General features: G+C 48.5%; 1 protein-coding gene across 1 annotated transcript; it reads right to left on the bottom strand.

Annotated features, from left to right (window-relative positions):
* Window positions 1–11,793: 11,793 nt before the first annotated feature.
* On the bottom strand, window positions 11,794–12,780 carry TSSK6 (testis specific serine kinase 6). The gene has a single exon (XM_008630049.2). The coding sequence runs from the start codon at window positions 12,745–12,747 to the stop codon at window positions 11,851–11,853; it is 897 nt and encodes a 298-aa protein (XP_008628271.1). The 5' UTR covers window positions 12,748–12,780; the 3' UTR covers window positions 11,794–11,850.
* Window positions 12,781–14,511: the final 1,731 nt, after the last annotated feature.

Raw genomic sequence — 14,511 nt, 5'->3', positions numbered from 1 at the left:
GATTACTCAGAGCCCTGTCCAGTGTGACCATCTTCAGGTTTTTCTGCACAAAGATGGTGAGGAAAACCTTTTCAAAGAGAGGAGAGCATCCTTACCACCTGTCAGACCCTGGGATGCCATGGGTGGGGGTTACATCCAGCCAGGGTGGAGCAAAACTGGATTTGATCTGGTTTTGGTTACTGTGCTAGTCCCAATCCATGGTGTTATTTGGAGGCTTCCCTTGGCGTGGCTTTTTCCTCATGTTTTGCGCTCCCAGGTGTTCCCTTCCCTCACATTGCCCCAGTGTGCCCTACAGCTCCTTTTTGCTCAAGACCTCTGCCTCTCTCTCCAGGGTCTTGGTCATACTTGGGAATTTCCTAGAATCTGATGTAAGGAGGGGCATGAAATTCTCTCAGAAAGAAAAGCAAATCCAAAGCATGGTGTGGGTAAAAGGCACCTGGAAAAGGTGCCTGAGCTGCCAGGCATCAGGAGCTTTCAGTGACTGCTGAACTGCAGCCACCAGGGTTTAGCTGCTTTGGCTCTTCAGTCTTGAAGACCTGGGGCTCCAAAACCCACATATCAGAACAGCAGCCATCCTATTGGTGCCTCAGGGAGCTCGTGAGGTCTGGCAGGCAGCTTTTGGAGTGCCATTGCTCAGTTCAATGCCAACAGCAACTTGAATCAGTGGGAAATGCATTTGGTGGCAGGGCAGCACTGAGGAAATGCTGTGCCTGCAGTTCCTGGGAAACTGCTTTTGGTGTCCTCAACTGGAGTGTGTGAACATATGTGCTTCAAGGAAATGAAAATGTGCAGGGAATGTGGACGTCTTCCTCCTGGCACATCCACTGGATGCCACTTCTCACCGTCTAAGGGAACTTGTCACTTTGCTCCTTGAAGATTGTGCCTGGGCTCTTGTGGAAACCATACTTCAGGTTGAGTTTCTTTGTCCTATTTTTTTTGGATTGTTGCACTTGCAATATGGCATAAAGGTCACTGTGGCTTTAGGGATGCGTCTTTTTTCTTGTGAAGAAAAGGTAATTTTACACATTTTTTTTCTTTTTGAGTGAACTGGCTACTAATGGAATGGAAAACCATTCTCAGTCTTGGAAAAAAAAAAGAAACAAAATGGATCCTAGCAACTAGAAATGAGACTTGTATTTATAGCTATTTCTTTCCTAAAAATGGCTGGAAAAGTAAGACTGAGGCTGCGGTTTCACATTTCAGTGTGAGCTGAACTGGCACATTCCCTGTCACTGCAGCACCATGGTCTGGTCCTTCCTGGACCTTTCAGTGAGCCAGGACCATGGGCTGCAAGGGCTGAGAAGTCAGCCGGTGACAGGAGCTCCCTGGGGGCCACAGGTCCCTGCGCAGCCCCACGGGGTGGGAGGGGGGAAGAGGACATGGGGATCTGTGGCTCCGGCTTGGGCACGATGCACAGCTGTGCACTGGGATAGCAGTTGTGCTTTCTGCAGCCATGGCAGGTGCCAGGGACTTCATAAACTCTATTAGAAGACACTGTGTGTCAAAGTCCCAGATTTTCTAACTGAAGACAGACAAACATCCCTGAATTTTTCCAGCCGTTCTTTGAAAGCACATAAAGGAGAGGAAGCAGTGGATACAGATCCTGCTCCAATGTCACCATCTCGTCCCAAAGTGCGGTTCAAAGACTCTCTGTGCCCTGGTGTTGACTTTGTTGTTACAAACCAGACCAGCATTTGTACAGGACGGGGCTGGGGAGTGCTGGGAGCAGCACAGCACATGTGCTAATGAGCCCAGCACTTGGCAGCCACACGGGGAAGCCAGACGTGCAAGGCAGCAGGCGGTGTGAATGCAGCCTACTGTGTCACTGCACCACATCCGCATGGGTCACTCAGGGAAATTAGAGATGAGCACGAAATTAATGACTGGATGAAACCTTTCCCCCTCCCAGATGATGACAAAATTCTCATCAGCTTTGCGGGGGCCAGAACCTCTCCCCGTTCTCATGTAGGTTTTCTGTGCAGACACCAAACAGTTCATCACAGAGCTTCCAGCTGGGATCATAATGTCATTTCCTCTGCTATTTCCCTGGATTCCTTTTTCGTATGTTCCCATTCCCTCCTCAGGCTTGCTGAAGAACTGCTTTGCTAATTTACAATTTACCTGCCAGATAGCTCTGGTGGAAAGGTTGCTCTGGGTTTCCGAAAAAGTTATTGCGCTAATCAGAGAGCTGGTGCGTACGGCTGGCACAGAGCAAAGCACGCGCCTCCCTTTGGCTCTGTGGATGCAATATCCAGTGTGCAAGCTTTGGCACGAGTCCTCAGGCTGGCCTGCCTCCAGGCCAAGGATCACATCTCCTGTCCCTAGGGAATGTGAGGTTTAAATCACTGCAGCTCAGCGATGCGGGGAATGTACCACCAGGAATCCCTGACTGTGCCCTTCTTCAAAGCAGGCGGTGCCCGCTCTCCCCACATGCTCATGGCAAACACGAGCAATGTGCACTGTCAGTGCTCCAAACTTGGCTTCTCCAGCCTGCTTTCTACGCACAGGCTGACGATGGAAGTGTGAAGATGGAAGGAAGGAGAAGAAATGTGGGGAGGCAGCGCAGTGCTGGCACGCTTTGAAAGCTGACTCCTTCGTTCCAGATGTTCTAAATCACATGTGGAGAAGTGTTTGTGGTCAGATGCTGCTTGAAACTGATTGTTGATAATCTCCTGAGACAGCCTGTGACAAATTGAATAATAAAAATGCTGAAAATAGCATAGTTATTCCCTGGAAAAGCAAAGTTCCCACAATCCAATGAGCTGGGAAAGTTGTTGAACTTTCTTTGGACACAATGTGCTCTTTTTTTGTGTGTGCATGTTCTTCAACCTTCCATGGGTCTACGGGCTTTTTCCTTATGACCCTTCCTCTTCTTACGAGCTCCAAGCAACCATGCTTCCAGCCTCCCCAGCAGCAGCTGAACTGATCACCAGCCTTCCTCATGAAGAGCAGTCTCCCGCACTCCACGGACCTCACAGTTTGCTCCCTGGTGTCGTGGGGTGTTGCGGGTTTGTCTTTGTAGAGCATTTTTCTCAAACTGTATGAAAGCTGGCTCACAAGACACCTATCACTGAGATCTTCATCACAACAGCCCATCCTGGCCAGCAGCAGTCCTCCCCTGGCCATGCCTGGCTTATGCCATCGTTGATTCTTTTCCCATGTTGTCCCCTTGTGGCACTGCAAGGCACAATCCTGACCTTCCATCCTCAGTGCATGGGCAACCAGGGGGCAGCCACCATGCCAGGGTTTGGTGCTCTGTGTGTTTTCCCTGAAGCAGAAGGCTTGGGGTCAGCCAGTGCCCTGGGAGTGCTTGGTGAGGGCAGGTCCCTCTTGAGAACTTTGTAGTTTAATTAGTGGAAGTGGAGGTTTTGGTGGTGAGAGGGAATTTGCTACAGGCTGCTTATGCTGCAGTAGTGAATTGCAAATCTGGTGGCAGAGGTGATAAGAACCATGGGTAATGACAAGACATGGAAATGTTTGGAGTGCCCAGAGTGAGACCGTGTGTGCTTTGCCAGCCAGCAACTGTCCTTGTCATTTGATGGATACTAAATACAGACAAGTGACCCGAGTCTGTCTGCTACCGGAAAAACATCACCATTACAAAAACTACCCTTCTGTGTGCTGATTTCTGTATTTCTCTGATACTGGAATTAGCTATAGATCCTGTCCTTTTCTGGCACGAGTTGCAGATCTATGGGCATGTATAGTTAAAATTTTCTTGCCAATAGATTTAGGGGACGGTCTTGCAAACATGGGCTCATCTTAAGTGATGCATTGTGATGATCTTTCTGTGGGTGATGATTTCGACCACAGCTCAACATAGTGATTTGTTTTAGCTGACCATTCATTCTGGAGACTGGCAGTGTTTGGACTTCCAGCAGAGTTCACAGCTGAGGTAGTCAGCTTTTTAACGTATGCATTCAGTTAAAGTCCTGACCCTACATGCCAAAGTCTCCTCTGATGCTTTTTGCTCAATGGAATGTTCCACTAACCCACCAACCTGCTCATCCAGACCTCTGCTGCTCCCCTGCTGTCAGGCAGGTCACCAGCTGATGCCCATTTTTATGTCCTCCCTGACTGCTGTGGGGCTGTGGAGCTTTGTTAGCAAAGCGTCTACAGCGCAACTCTTCCTCCCCCACATAAAAATCTGAGGCGTGCAGAAAATTCAGGGGTAGAGTAAAACCAAAGAAATGGAGCAGGGTGCAATGAAAAACACAAATGTTTTAGGAGTGTTATAGCCAAAATATGAAAGGCTCCAGTTTCGTAATGAAATTAAGTTTGTGCTGAGCTGTTGGTCTGAAGTTTAGATCCTGCATGATGTGTTGAGAATAGCATTTGCAAAAGATTTAATCTGCTGACAGACTGGTGCTCTTTCCCAAAACCACCAGCACAGTTCTCTCCATGACTGTCGCCCACCAGGCGCTGTCTGAAATAGAGTAACAAAAGACAGAAAACTGGTGGTGCTTTTTCTGCCATGAAGATGAAATGCAGAGGATGATGGCTGCAGGAAAGGCTACAGTCTCCACTGTAGTTTCTCCTAGATAGCTACGTGCCCTGAGTAATGGCTTGCACTCACAATACTCATAGTTAACCATGCTGCTGAGTCAGAAACTATTGTGTGATCAGCTCAAGAAGTACCTAAATGAGTGTGCTGCTTCCCCAGGATGGTTGAACCCCGCGTCCCCCTGTGCCACCACTGCTGTCCCACCAGCTGCCACATCATTCCCCATTCTCCCTTCTTGGGCTTGGAAGCTCTGTCCCTGCCTGGGCCTGAGCCACCCCTGGGTGCTTCCTTCACCAGTTGTAGTTACCTTCCACTTGGGCATAGTGATTTGTGGATCTGTGGTTCGTGGGGAGTCGCTTTTGACATTTCTCCCCTTATTTATTGGAACGTGTGTGTGTTTATTTGAAGGCTGGTGTGTTTTTATGTGAAGCTTGCTAGTGGGTACAACCCTCCCACAGGTCCTTCTTCCAGCAATTTTCCGGCTCCATCACTAGTAAATAGAGCTCTCAATATCGGAAAAGATAATTGGCTATGTAATGCACAGAAAGCAAAATTGCTTTCCTCAAGATTTATTAATCAATTACAGCTTGCCCCGGATGGTGCAGATTGAACCATTTTCTGACAGGGAGGAATATGTCAAATAGAAGGGAAGCTGCTGTTGTAATGAATGACTGGGTGCATATGTGCATGACTGCGTGGTTTAGCTCTTCCATAACAGGTATCCTATTAACATGCTAATGAACATGCAAACAAGAAGCCAAGGATTATCATTATTTTTGAGGCAATAATGTGTATTTTGGGGCTTTTTGCTTGTAATTAATGAGAATGTTGTCTGGTCTGTTGGTGTCCCCTGGGCTGGCTGTTGCTCTGCCAGAAGGAGGTAGCAGCCCATGTGCTGCACAAACCCTGCCTCTCCTCTTGGCAAACTCCGGTTTGCCTCCACCCACCAAGCCCTGCCACGTACTCGTGGAGGAACTCCAACATCTTACCAGCCTTCAGGCTGGGCATGCCGAGGTCTGAGTGAGCACTAAAGCCAAGTCAGCTGCAGTGGATGCTCCATCTGTATTTTTAATGAAGGTTTTAATGGAAATGGGATGTTCCTCTGGAGAACATAATGATATGACAGTGCTGTGCAGAGTATTATGAGGAAACGATGCTGCCAGTTACGGTTCCAGTGGTGACACTGAACCATGCTGAAATCAAATCCCTCTGGATGGGAGAGAATTTGCTGAAAGTCCTTGAAAGGAGTTTCAAAGATAAACCAAGACTTTTCCTGGAGTTTCAATGCTTCCAGATAGTTGTTTATTAAGTCTTATCAGAGGAACAGAGCCACCAATGTGACCCAGATACAGCATAGAGCACAGAAAAGCAGGAGTGAGGCTCCCCTATCAAGATTTACACAGCCTTTTAAAGATATTTTAACCAATAGTGACTAAAAACGTACATTATTTTCACTTTCCTGCCAATTATTCAGTAACACGACTAGGAACTGCGGAATTCTCTATCCAATCATTCCAAACTACTTTTACTGCAGAACACGGAGTAGTAGAAGAAGGAGAAGAAGGTTTAGAGAACAACAACAATCCCATTTTGATATTTTTTACTCTTATCTATTTACTACAAAGAGAAGCCCAAAACCTCTAGATTTTTCACCCTGTGACAATCTTACATAGTAGTCTATCACCTAATCCACACCACTGTATTTTCTAGTTCTTGTCTGACTGTTGGTAATTTTTTCCAAGGTTGGAGGTTAAAACAGTGTTGTTCAGGGGGGTAAGAACCCTTCAAAACAGGCAGAGAAATATTCTCAGCACTCTGGGTTCCTACACAGTGGGTTGCTACAGTACATGGAGAATAAGCAAAGTGACCATATGGAGGAGGAACGGTCAGGAATTCCTGAAGGGCTTGTCTGGAGGTGCTCAGTTCCCTCAGCTAATACTTACTTTAAAACAGTTTAGTGGGACTTGAGAGCTCTCAGTTTTTGGTGGGATCTGGCTTCTCTGTAAATATATTCCTGTGAGGATACAAGGTGGTCTGTGACCCTGTCGCTGGCCAGGTGACTCTGCTGGTGCTGTGGCCATTGACCTTGTTACACTGTTGGTGTTAAATGGGTCTGCTAAGAGGCATTTAATTAGTTTCCCTTTTTTTTTTTCTTTTTCCCTCAAGAATCACTTGTATTGTAAAGCACACTGACCTGTGCTGCTCAGAAATGCTTCCCTGATGCTGGGTAATGCATGAGGCAAACATTCCTGCGGTGTCTCAGTCTCTGCTCTTTGTGAGGACACCCCCAGACTGCACACTCCAAGAGAAGATTTCGTCCTGTGACCAAGGTGCCTCTCATTTATGAGGTGAGATCTTCTGAGGCAGAGATGATCAATTAAAAAAAATAACAACACCTGTACACAGGATCTGTCCCAATAGGGTTCCTGTGACATTTAGGTGCTACCTGAATATAATGAACATCTGCCAGCTGAGAGGAAGAAATAACACCACGAATGTCTTTCAGGGAATCTGTTGGTTGCTGCTGTGGCTGATAATAACATGAGAGGGAAGGAAGGAGCACAGACACCCCACCCACCCTTGTGTAGCTCTTTAACTTCAAAGAGAAACACCTAACAACCATGCTCAGGTCCCTATGTCCTGTTGCCTCCTATAAGGGCAGTAATAACCAAAATGTAATTAGCAGATGGAGGCACTGCTTGCTGTCCCACATTTTAATGGGACTAGAAAATACAGTTATTTATGTCCCCTGCTGTCAAACTCATGGAGAAGTCTGTGTATCGCGAAAACAAAGAATAGTTGTCACCTTGTAGCACAAAAAATTGTGTGTTTGTGGGATTGCAGAGTAAATCATGCAGGAGGGGAGGCTGGAGATCTCCAGCCCAATGTGCTGCTCAAGGCAGGGCCAACTCTGAGATCAGACCAGAAACTTTGTCCTGCTGGCCCTTGGAAACCTCCAAGGATTGAGAAGCCCCAGCTGAGGGCAGCCTGTGCTTGTGTTACATCCTGTGGTGTGAGTGCTGCCTTGACTCTTGTAAAGGGCTGTTAAATGCAGTGAGGATCCCTTATTCAGAGCACGGAAAAGAAGCTCCAGCCATCTGTGTTTGTAGTCTATTTCCTTTCATTCATTTACGAGATAAAACGAAGTTGATTTGGAAGCAGTTTTGGGAGAGGAAATTCACATGTCTTTCCAAGCCATCAAATATTGTTGAATTTATTATCACTTGAAGACAGAGTCATGATCTGGCCAGAGGACGAATGGCCAGGGAAGGTTTGAAATGTAATGTAAAATGAAATCCCCTTGGCCTGAGGTAAGCCCCTTAGGCTGAGCACGGTAACACGGGGAGAATAATATTTACCACTTGGTGTAAGAGCAAGGATTAATGTTTTCTAGGCACTATGAAAATGAAAATATTATTCATAGAAAGCTTCTCGTTTGCAAGGAAAGTTATGTGCACAAAGACCCCCTGGATCCTCTCCTTTGGTGAGGTCCTCTTGTTAGCTTTTTTAAAATTATGCTTAAGATAACCAAAAGGCTCAAGACAGGAAAATGTTTGCCCCCATTCTCCCTCCATATCTCTTCTGGCAGAGAAGTAAGTGTAGTTCACCTGTAGAGATGGTGAAAAGAGAGGATGAGGACATCTTCAGGTTGACACAAAATCATGGAGACCCATAACTCTGTGCAGCGGGGTCTAGAAAAGAGCCAGGAGGATTCTAGGTCACTGGAAAAAAGGCTGCTGGCACTGAAGGCTGCAATTATGCAAAGGTTAATGTATTCAAGCAGGGCTGAATTTGCTCAATTGCCTGTTGGAAGCTTTGCCTCTGCAGCGAGGCCGGGTCATGCAGGTACGGTGATCTGGTCCTGCCTGACCTGCCGCTGCTGCCTGGGCCCGGGGTAATTGGAGCAGGTCACTGGGAGCCCAGCTCGGCTGGAGGCAGAGATGGAGAGCCCTGGGAGAGCCAGCCCAGAGTTAGTGCAGGAATACGTGAGGTGTTTGATTACCCCGCAGTGTTTTCCCACAATTCATGAATATACTTATCTCCAGAGTTTTGTAATGTGTAGACTTTTAAGTAGCTGAGTCCTGAAGCTTATCAGACACATCAGCTATGGCCTAAAATCTTGAAAGCAAATTTTGCTTAGCTGAAAAGGGAGCTTTAATGTCAACGTGCAGTGAATTACCTCCCTTCCTTTCATTCTCCTGAAATAAAGGCTGTATTTCAGGCAAAGTGATGCAGAATAGGAACAAAAGAGCAGTGGGAGGAGAGCTATACTAAAGGTCTGGAAGACGTCTTTGAAATTTATAATGCTCTTCTGAGATTAAATGGGGTAAAATTGCTTCAAGATGATCTCAAGAAAACACTAAACACTCCATTCTGCTGAATGTCCTTCTAAGACTTCCTCTAGCTGATTTCAAGACACACATTTAAAAATCTGAAAGATTTTCCAGTGAGCCTGTTGATGGCACAGGGCACCATGACAGCCAGCGAGAGGGCGGTGGATGGGGTAATGCTCACAGCATGTAATGACCCAGCAGGAGCCAGGTGCTGGCACACCACACAGCTGCCTCATACAGGCATTGACCTCCTTATCCTTGGAGAAGGACTAAATAGCACGTAGTTATTAGTGTACCGTGCATGGTGATCAGGTCCCCCACGGAAAGGTGTTTATTCAGTGCTGGTATCACACAGGACCCTTCATTTCCAGACTGCACTGCACCAGTATGTTCCAAACAGCCCGGGGAGGACAGAGTCACACAGCAGAATGAGTCTGGTGGGACTGATCAGGATATTGATAACCCAGGGTGGCTATTTGTGCCTCCAACACGTGCTTATTCTAAGTTCAAAGGCTGTCCCATAAATACAGGGCACTGTGCTTCGTGGCTAGGACACTGGGGCTCATCTGCAGGAGTCAGGGAAGCGGCACTTCCATCGACTGTGCACCTCCCAGGAAGGTTAAAAAGCATTTCTACCCTCCCGAGGAGGAGATAAGCTTGGGGAAGCAGCAGGTTTAGCACATGCAGAGCCCTGGGGAAGGGAGGGGTGCTGGCAGAGCCGCGAGCCTCTGCCTCGTCCTGCTCCAAGCCTCTGATCCTGCCCTCCTTCAAAACTGACATGCCCCTGGTGCAAATTAGATAAGAATTGGCCCAGGGTCTTTAATTGTGATTTTTATTTTAAATTTGCATAATTAGACGTGTAATGGACTATTTCCGCAGCCTGGGGACGGCTCTGAGGCCGCTGGTGCCGGCCCTGGGAGATCAGCCTCTGCCTCGTCCTGCTCCAAGCCTCTGATCCTGCCCTCCTTCAAAACTGACATGCCCCTGGTGCAAATTAGATAAGAATTGGCCCAGGGTCTTTAATTGTGATTTTTATTTTAAATTTGCATAATTAGACGTGTAATGGACTATTTCCGCAGCCTGGGGACGGCTCTGAGGCCGCTGGTGCCGGCCCTGGGAGATCACCATCTGCCTGCGGAGGGCGAGGCCGCGGGCAGCCTGACGAGCCTCCTCTCCCCAGCCTCTCCCCGCTTGAACCCCAGCTGCTTTCCCAAGCCACCCGAGGGGCTTCAGCCTTGCAAAGCATTAGTCATCCGTCCCGGCTCGTGTCCTCAACAGATGCAACCGTTTAGGAGAATGTGGTGTGAGAGGAGATTAATGGGGTCTGGGTTTTAGAACGACCCCCTCTGTATTAGCTTTGTCTTTAATGAAAGAGGATTACGATGGAGCAAAAGGAGAGGCAATACAGCAGCCCCCAGGTTGGGGGGAGGTACCTGGAGGCAAGCAAGGGCTGGAGGGAGGCATGAGATGGAGATGGACAGGTGCCTGGATGTCCTGGGGCATGGATTGGGATGAGACTGACAGGGTGGCTGGAAGGCGAGTAGGAAAAGAAGTGTTGAGCCTTGCTGAAAATTTCACTACCCTGAAGTCCACCTCCTTGCTTCCCACATCCTTATGACTTCTCTCCTTCCTTTCCATCCCCTTCCTGATCCTTCCCAAGTCTGTTTCCACAGTCATGGATGGCCACAAGACACCCTTTGTATCCCATTACTCTGTCTACTTTGGACTTTGCTGCTGCAAGGTTTTTTTTGCAGCTGTAAGGAGAAGAACAAAATAAATCTTCATTCTGGGGGTGGCAAAATTCCCTGTAGCCTGAATGCTGAAAGGCCTTGGGCTGGCTCTGCTGCCACATCCTGTTCTACTTAAACTGCTGCTTTTAATAGACCCAAAATGTTTGCTTTGGGAAAGGTGTTTCCACCTCCTCCAGCAGAGTCACGTGCACTGGTTTGTTCATGTCAGACACAGCCTGGCCACGGGCTGTGCTGCCACGGCTGTGCTGTGCCAGCTCACAAGGCACCAGCAACACCATCAAAGCACCCCACCGGACATTTCCTCTTAGACGTCAGTCCCAGTGGAAGATGCAGATTGTTTAGAGGGGGTTGTAATGTCTCATGAGAGCACATTTCAGATGCCAGCTCCTACCTTTAGTTAACCCTTTGAAAATGGGACTTGCCCATGGGGACCCATAAAAGATTTTGGGGGTTGCATTAAGAGTAATTGGTAATTTTCCACCCTGAAGCGGGACAGCAGGAGTTAAAAAAGTGGTTCTCCTTTATACCTTTGTCACTTTTCCCTTTCAGGTTCTCTACGGCCAGTGGCATTTCTCATCAAGGATCTTTAGGCAGACATTTCAAGTATTGCTAAGAATACACATCTGAAAGATGTTCCATGTAAAGTGGGGATCTCAAAGCCACACCAAAACTTTTGGCTGGGTAATGCTGTCCAGCTGCCTGCAAAGATCCTAGTGTGAATTTGGGCTGTGACTATCACTGTGAGACTGCAATAGTGGCACACAAAACTGTGACATTTTCTCACAGCAGTGATTTGTAGGACCACTGCTTCTCCCCTCTCACCTGCTCAAATACACTTTGGTGGTGAACAAAGCTGAGAAGAAGCCAAGACCCCTGTGAGAGCAGCTCTCCTCCCATAGTCCCTGTACCTGCAGCAGCGGGGGGTGGGGAGCAGCAGATTGGGGTGGCTGTGCCAGAGTTTTAGTGTTCTAGGGAGCAGGCACCATCATGGGCTGTGCTGCTGCACCTCATCACTCTGCCCTGGCAGCTCTCCGTGGCTGTTGTGTCTCAAAACCCAGCCTGCAGCAGGCTCCCACTGCTGTTTTGGGATCTGGCCACCTCCTGAGAGCATACGGCCTTGCTGGTGCCTGAAGTTCAATCAGCTCCACATGCAGGCGCCCCTGGGCCTCAAAATAATCGATAAACCGCAGAAATGCTTTTTCACGACAGTATTTATTGCATCAATGTGCTCTTCCAGAATGTTCAGGGAGGGCTCTCTCCTTCAGATGTCCCCGTTCAGCCAGCGGTTCTTGGCTATCTGCCCCGCGCCAGGCCGGGAGGCTGGGGTGTACTGCAGCAGCTGGTTGATGAGGGCTTGGCAGGGTTCCGGCAGCCCCTCTGGGTACACCACCCCCTTCTTCTGCAGCTGGGGCATGCTCTGGACGTTGGTATCATCAAAGGGAACGCTGCCGACCACCATCATGTAAAGCATCACCCCCAAGCTCCAGATGTCGTACTTCTTGGCGTCGTAGGGGATGCCCATGAGCACCTCTGGGGAAGCGAAGGCCGCTGTCCCGCAGAACGTGGCGCTCAGGTCTGGGTAGCCATTGACTTCCTTGCTGAAGCCGAAGTCGCTGATCTTGGCCCGGCGGCCGTCAGCGGAGAGCAGCACGTTCTCACACTTGAGGTCCCGGTGCACCAGGTCGCGGTCGTGCAGGTAGCGCACGGCCCTCACAACCTGCACAAAGATGTCCCGGGCGTTGGGGGTGCAGGGCAGCTTTCCCAGATTCTCCAGCATCTGCAGCAGGGTAGTGTCCATGGCCTCCATCACGATGTAGAGCTTCCTATTGCAGACCTCGATGAGCTCGAAGACGCGCACGATGTTGGGGTGCTGGATCTTGCGCACGATGGAGAGCTCCCGAGGCAGAAACTTGAACACAATGGCTCGGGATGCTTGCTGCCGGTCCACCACCTTGACGGCCAGGGGGCCCTTGTATTTGTTGGAGGTGGCTGCTTTCACCTTGGAGAAGCTGCCTTCCCCTATCGTCTGACCCAGCCTGTAGCCCATCTCACTGAGTACCCTCTCTCCTCCGTCAGACTTCGGCATGATCTTTGATCCCGGTTGGCTTAACTGGAGCTGGTGTGCTCCAGGATCTGGAAGCTGTAATGTCTGCTGCATGGCAGCTGCTCACCTTCACCTATGGCAACCCTTGCTTCCATGCCCCACCCAGGCATTGTGATGGGTGGAATGTTGTATGTGACAGCACCTTTGGGACACGATGTGGACGTCTGGTGGGTCCCCTCTGCTCACGGGTGCCCCTGGCATGACTGCGCACACACAGGGGACAACTCTGCTGGGGCTGGATATTCTAGAGTTTTTACCCTTTCAGCTTCTTCACTTGAGTTCTCAGCATAGGGCTGTGTGGATGAAAGTTTAAATGTCAGCTTTCTGGAATCAGGGACCCATCTGGGGACCTGCACCAGTTTTCTGCAGGGCATTAGTTACATTAAAATCCAAACTACACAGAGTGGTTCAAAGGAGCGACTTCTACTGGCATTAACTGTGAACCACCTTGGCTGGCTATAAATATTGAGTTCTTTGGTGATGGTGGACAGAGCTACTGTATTACTAGGGAGGCTTTCTGACTGTGTGGGGTGGATGGGGAACTTTAAATGCATCTTTCAGAAGAAGCAGCTTTTTGGTTTCTTGAACTTGTAATTGCTCTCTGTTTTTATCAAAATGGTATTTTGGAGACTTACAGAGAAGAAGTGAGACCAGAGATCCTTCAGAGACCTTCTGTAACTAGGATTTTAAAAGCTTTTAGTCAGTTTTAGTTGCCATACTGTGGCAGTCAAATTGAGCAGAGGGCAGCTGGGCTGGGCCGCAACACCCACTCCAGAGCAAGGCATCCCTCCCATCACACGCTGCGTCTCAGGCTGGTGTCAGCTCCTTCTTCCAGGTGCTGCATCCTTGGCTTTCACAAACAGTTGTTTCTGGTTTGTGCTGGGTTTTTTAAGCTGCTTGAGGATCCTGTCCTCCCTGTGGAGCCCACATTTCCTTTCCAGCTGTACAAAGAAGCCTAGGACCACAAAACCCCATCTTCCTAAATACCAACCCAAAAGCTATTTTTAATTTTTGAATATATGTTTCATTTTGCAAGTCAGTTATAAAGAGGAATGGTGATCAGCTGAAGATGAAAGAAAATCTTTCTTGTGCGTCCATCTTGTCAGTATCCTGAAGTCACTAGAGGAAATTAAAATAGCTCAAGGCTGCAAACACAGGTCTGTATGTGCTGCAGCGGTGCTTTGCTCTGAGCTAAGAGCAAGTAATGCAGTCACCATGTCGAGTTTTATCTGCTTAGAAGTCGTGGGTCCAAACCAAACCCCTTTCCCACTTCAGATGTTATTTCTACAGGCCAGTTGGAAGTATGGGAATTCAACATGCCATGGAAATGTGGTTGCCAGGCACATACCACCAGGAATACCATCAGGCTGTACCACCGGGCATGTTTGGGCCTTCAAATAAATGCCCCCAGATTTCTTATTTCTGAAGTGGATCAGCAAGGAGCCATTTCCAGAAGTTCCTGCTCAGAAACTGTGGTTACTAAACAGAAAAAAAATCCCACCTAGCAATCAGCAGGCCAGATGCAGAAACCCATTTTGCTGGACACGCATGATTTCCTGACAAGTTTAGCCCTTGAGTCATTACCACAGTGACTTCAGCAGAGGTCTGAGCTGGACTTTCCAGAGGAGCTGGGAACTTTGAGATGGCTAAACATAACTGAACCAATGTGGGCATTTTTATGAGGGAAAATGCTTAGACCAGGCTTCCCTTCCCCACTTACTACCAAAGCACCTCTGGAAAATGCCACTGCTGCTCCTGGGAATAGAAGGATGTGTGTGCAGACATCTACAGGGGCTTGGCTGGTGCTCAGCATGTCTT

Source organism: Corvus brachyrhynchos, unplaced genomic scaffold, assembly GCF_000691975.1.
Source record: "Corvus brachyrhynchos isolate BGI_N302 unplaced genomic scaffold, ASM69197v1 scaffold370, whole genome shotgun sequence".
Taxonomy (NCBI): Eukaryota; Metazoa; Chordata; class Aves; order Passeriformes; family Corvidae; genus Corvus; species Corvus brachyrhynchos.
The sequence above is the reverse complement of the archived record's forward strand: the minus strand, read 5'-3'. Positions and strand labels throughout refer to the sequence as shown.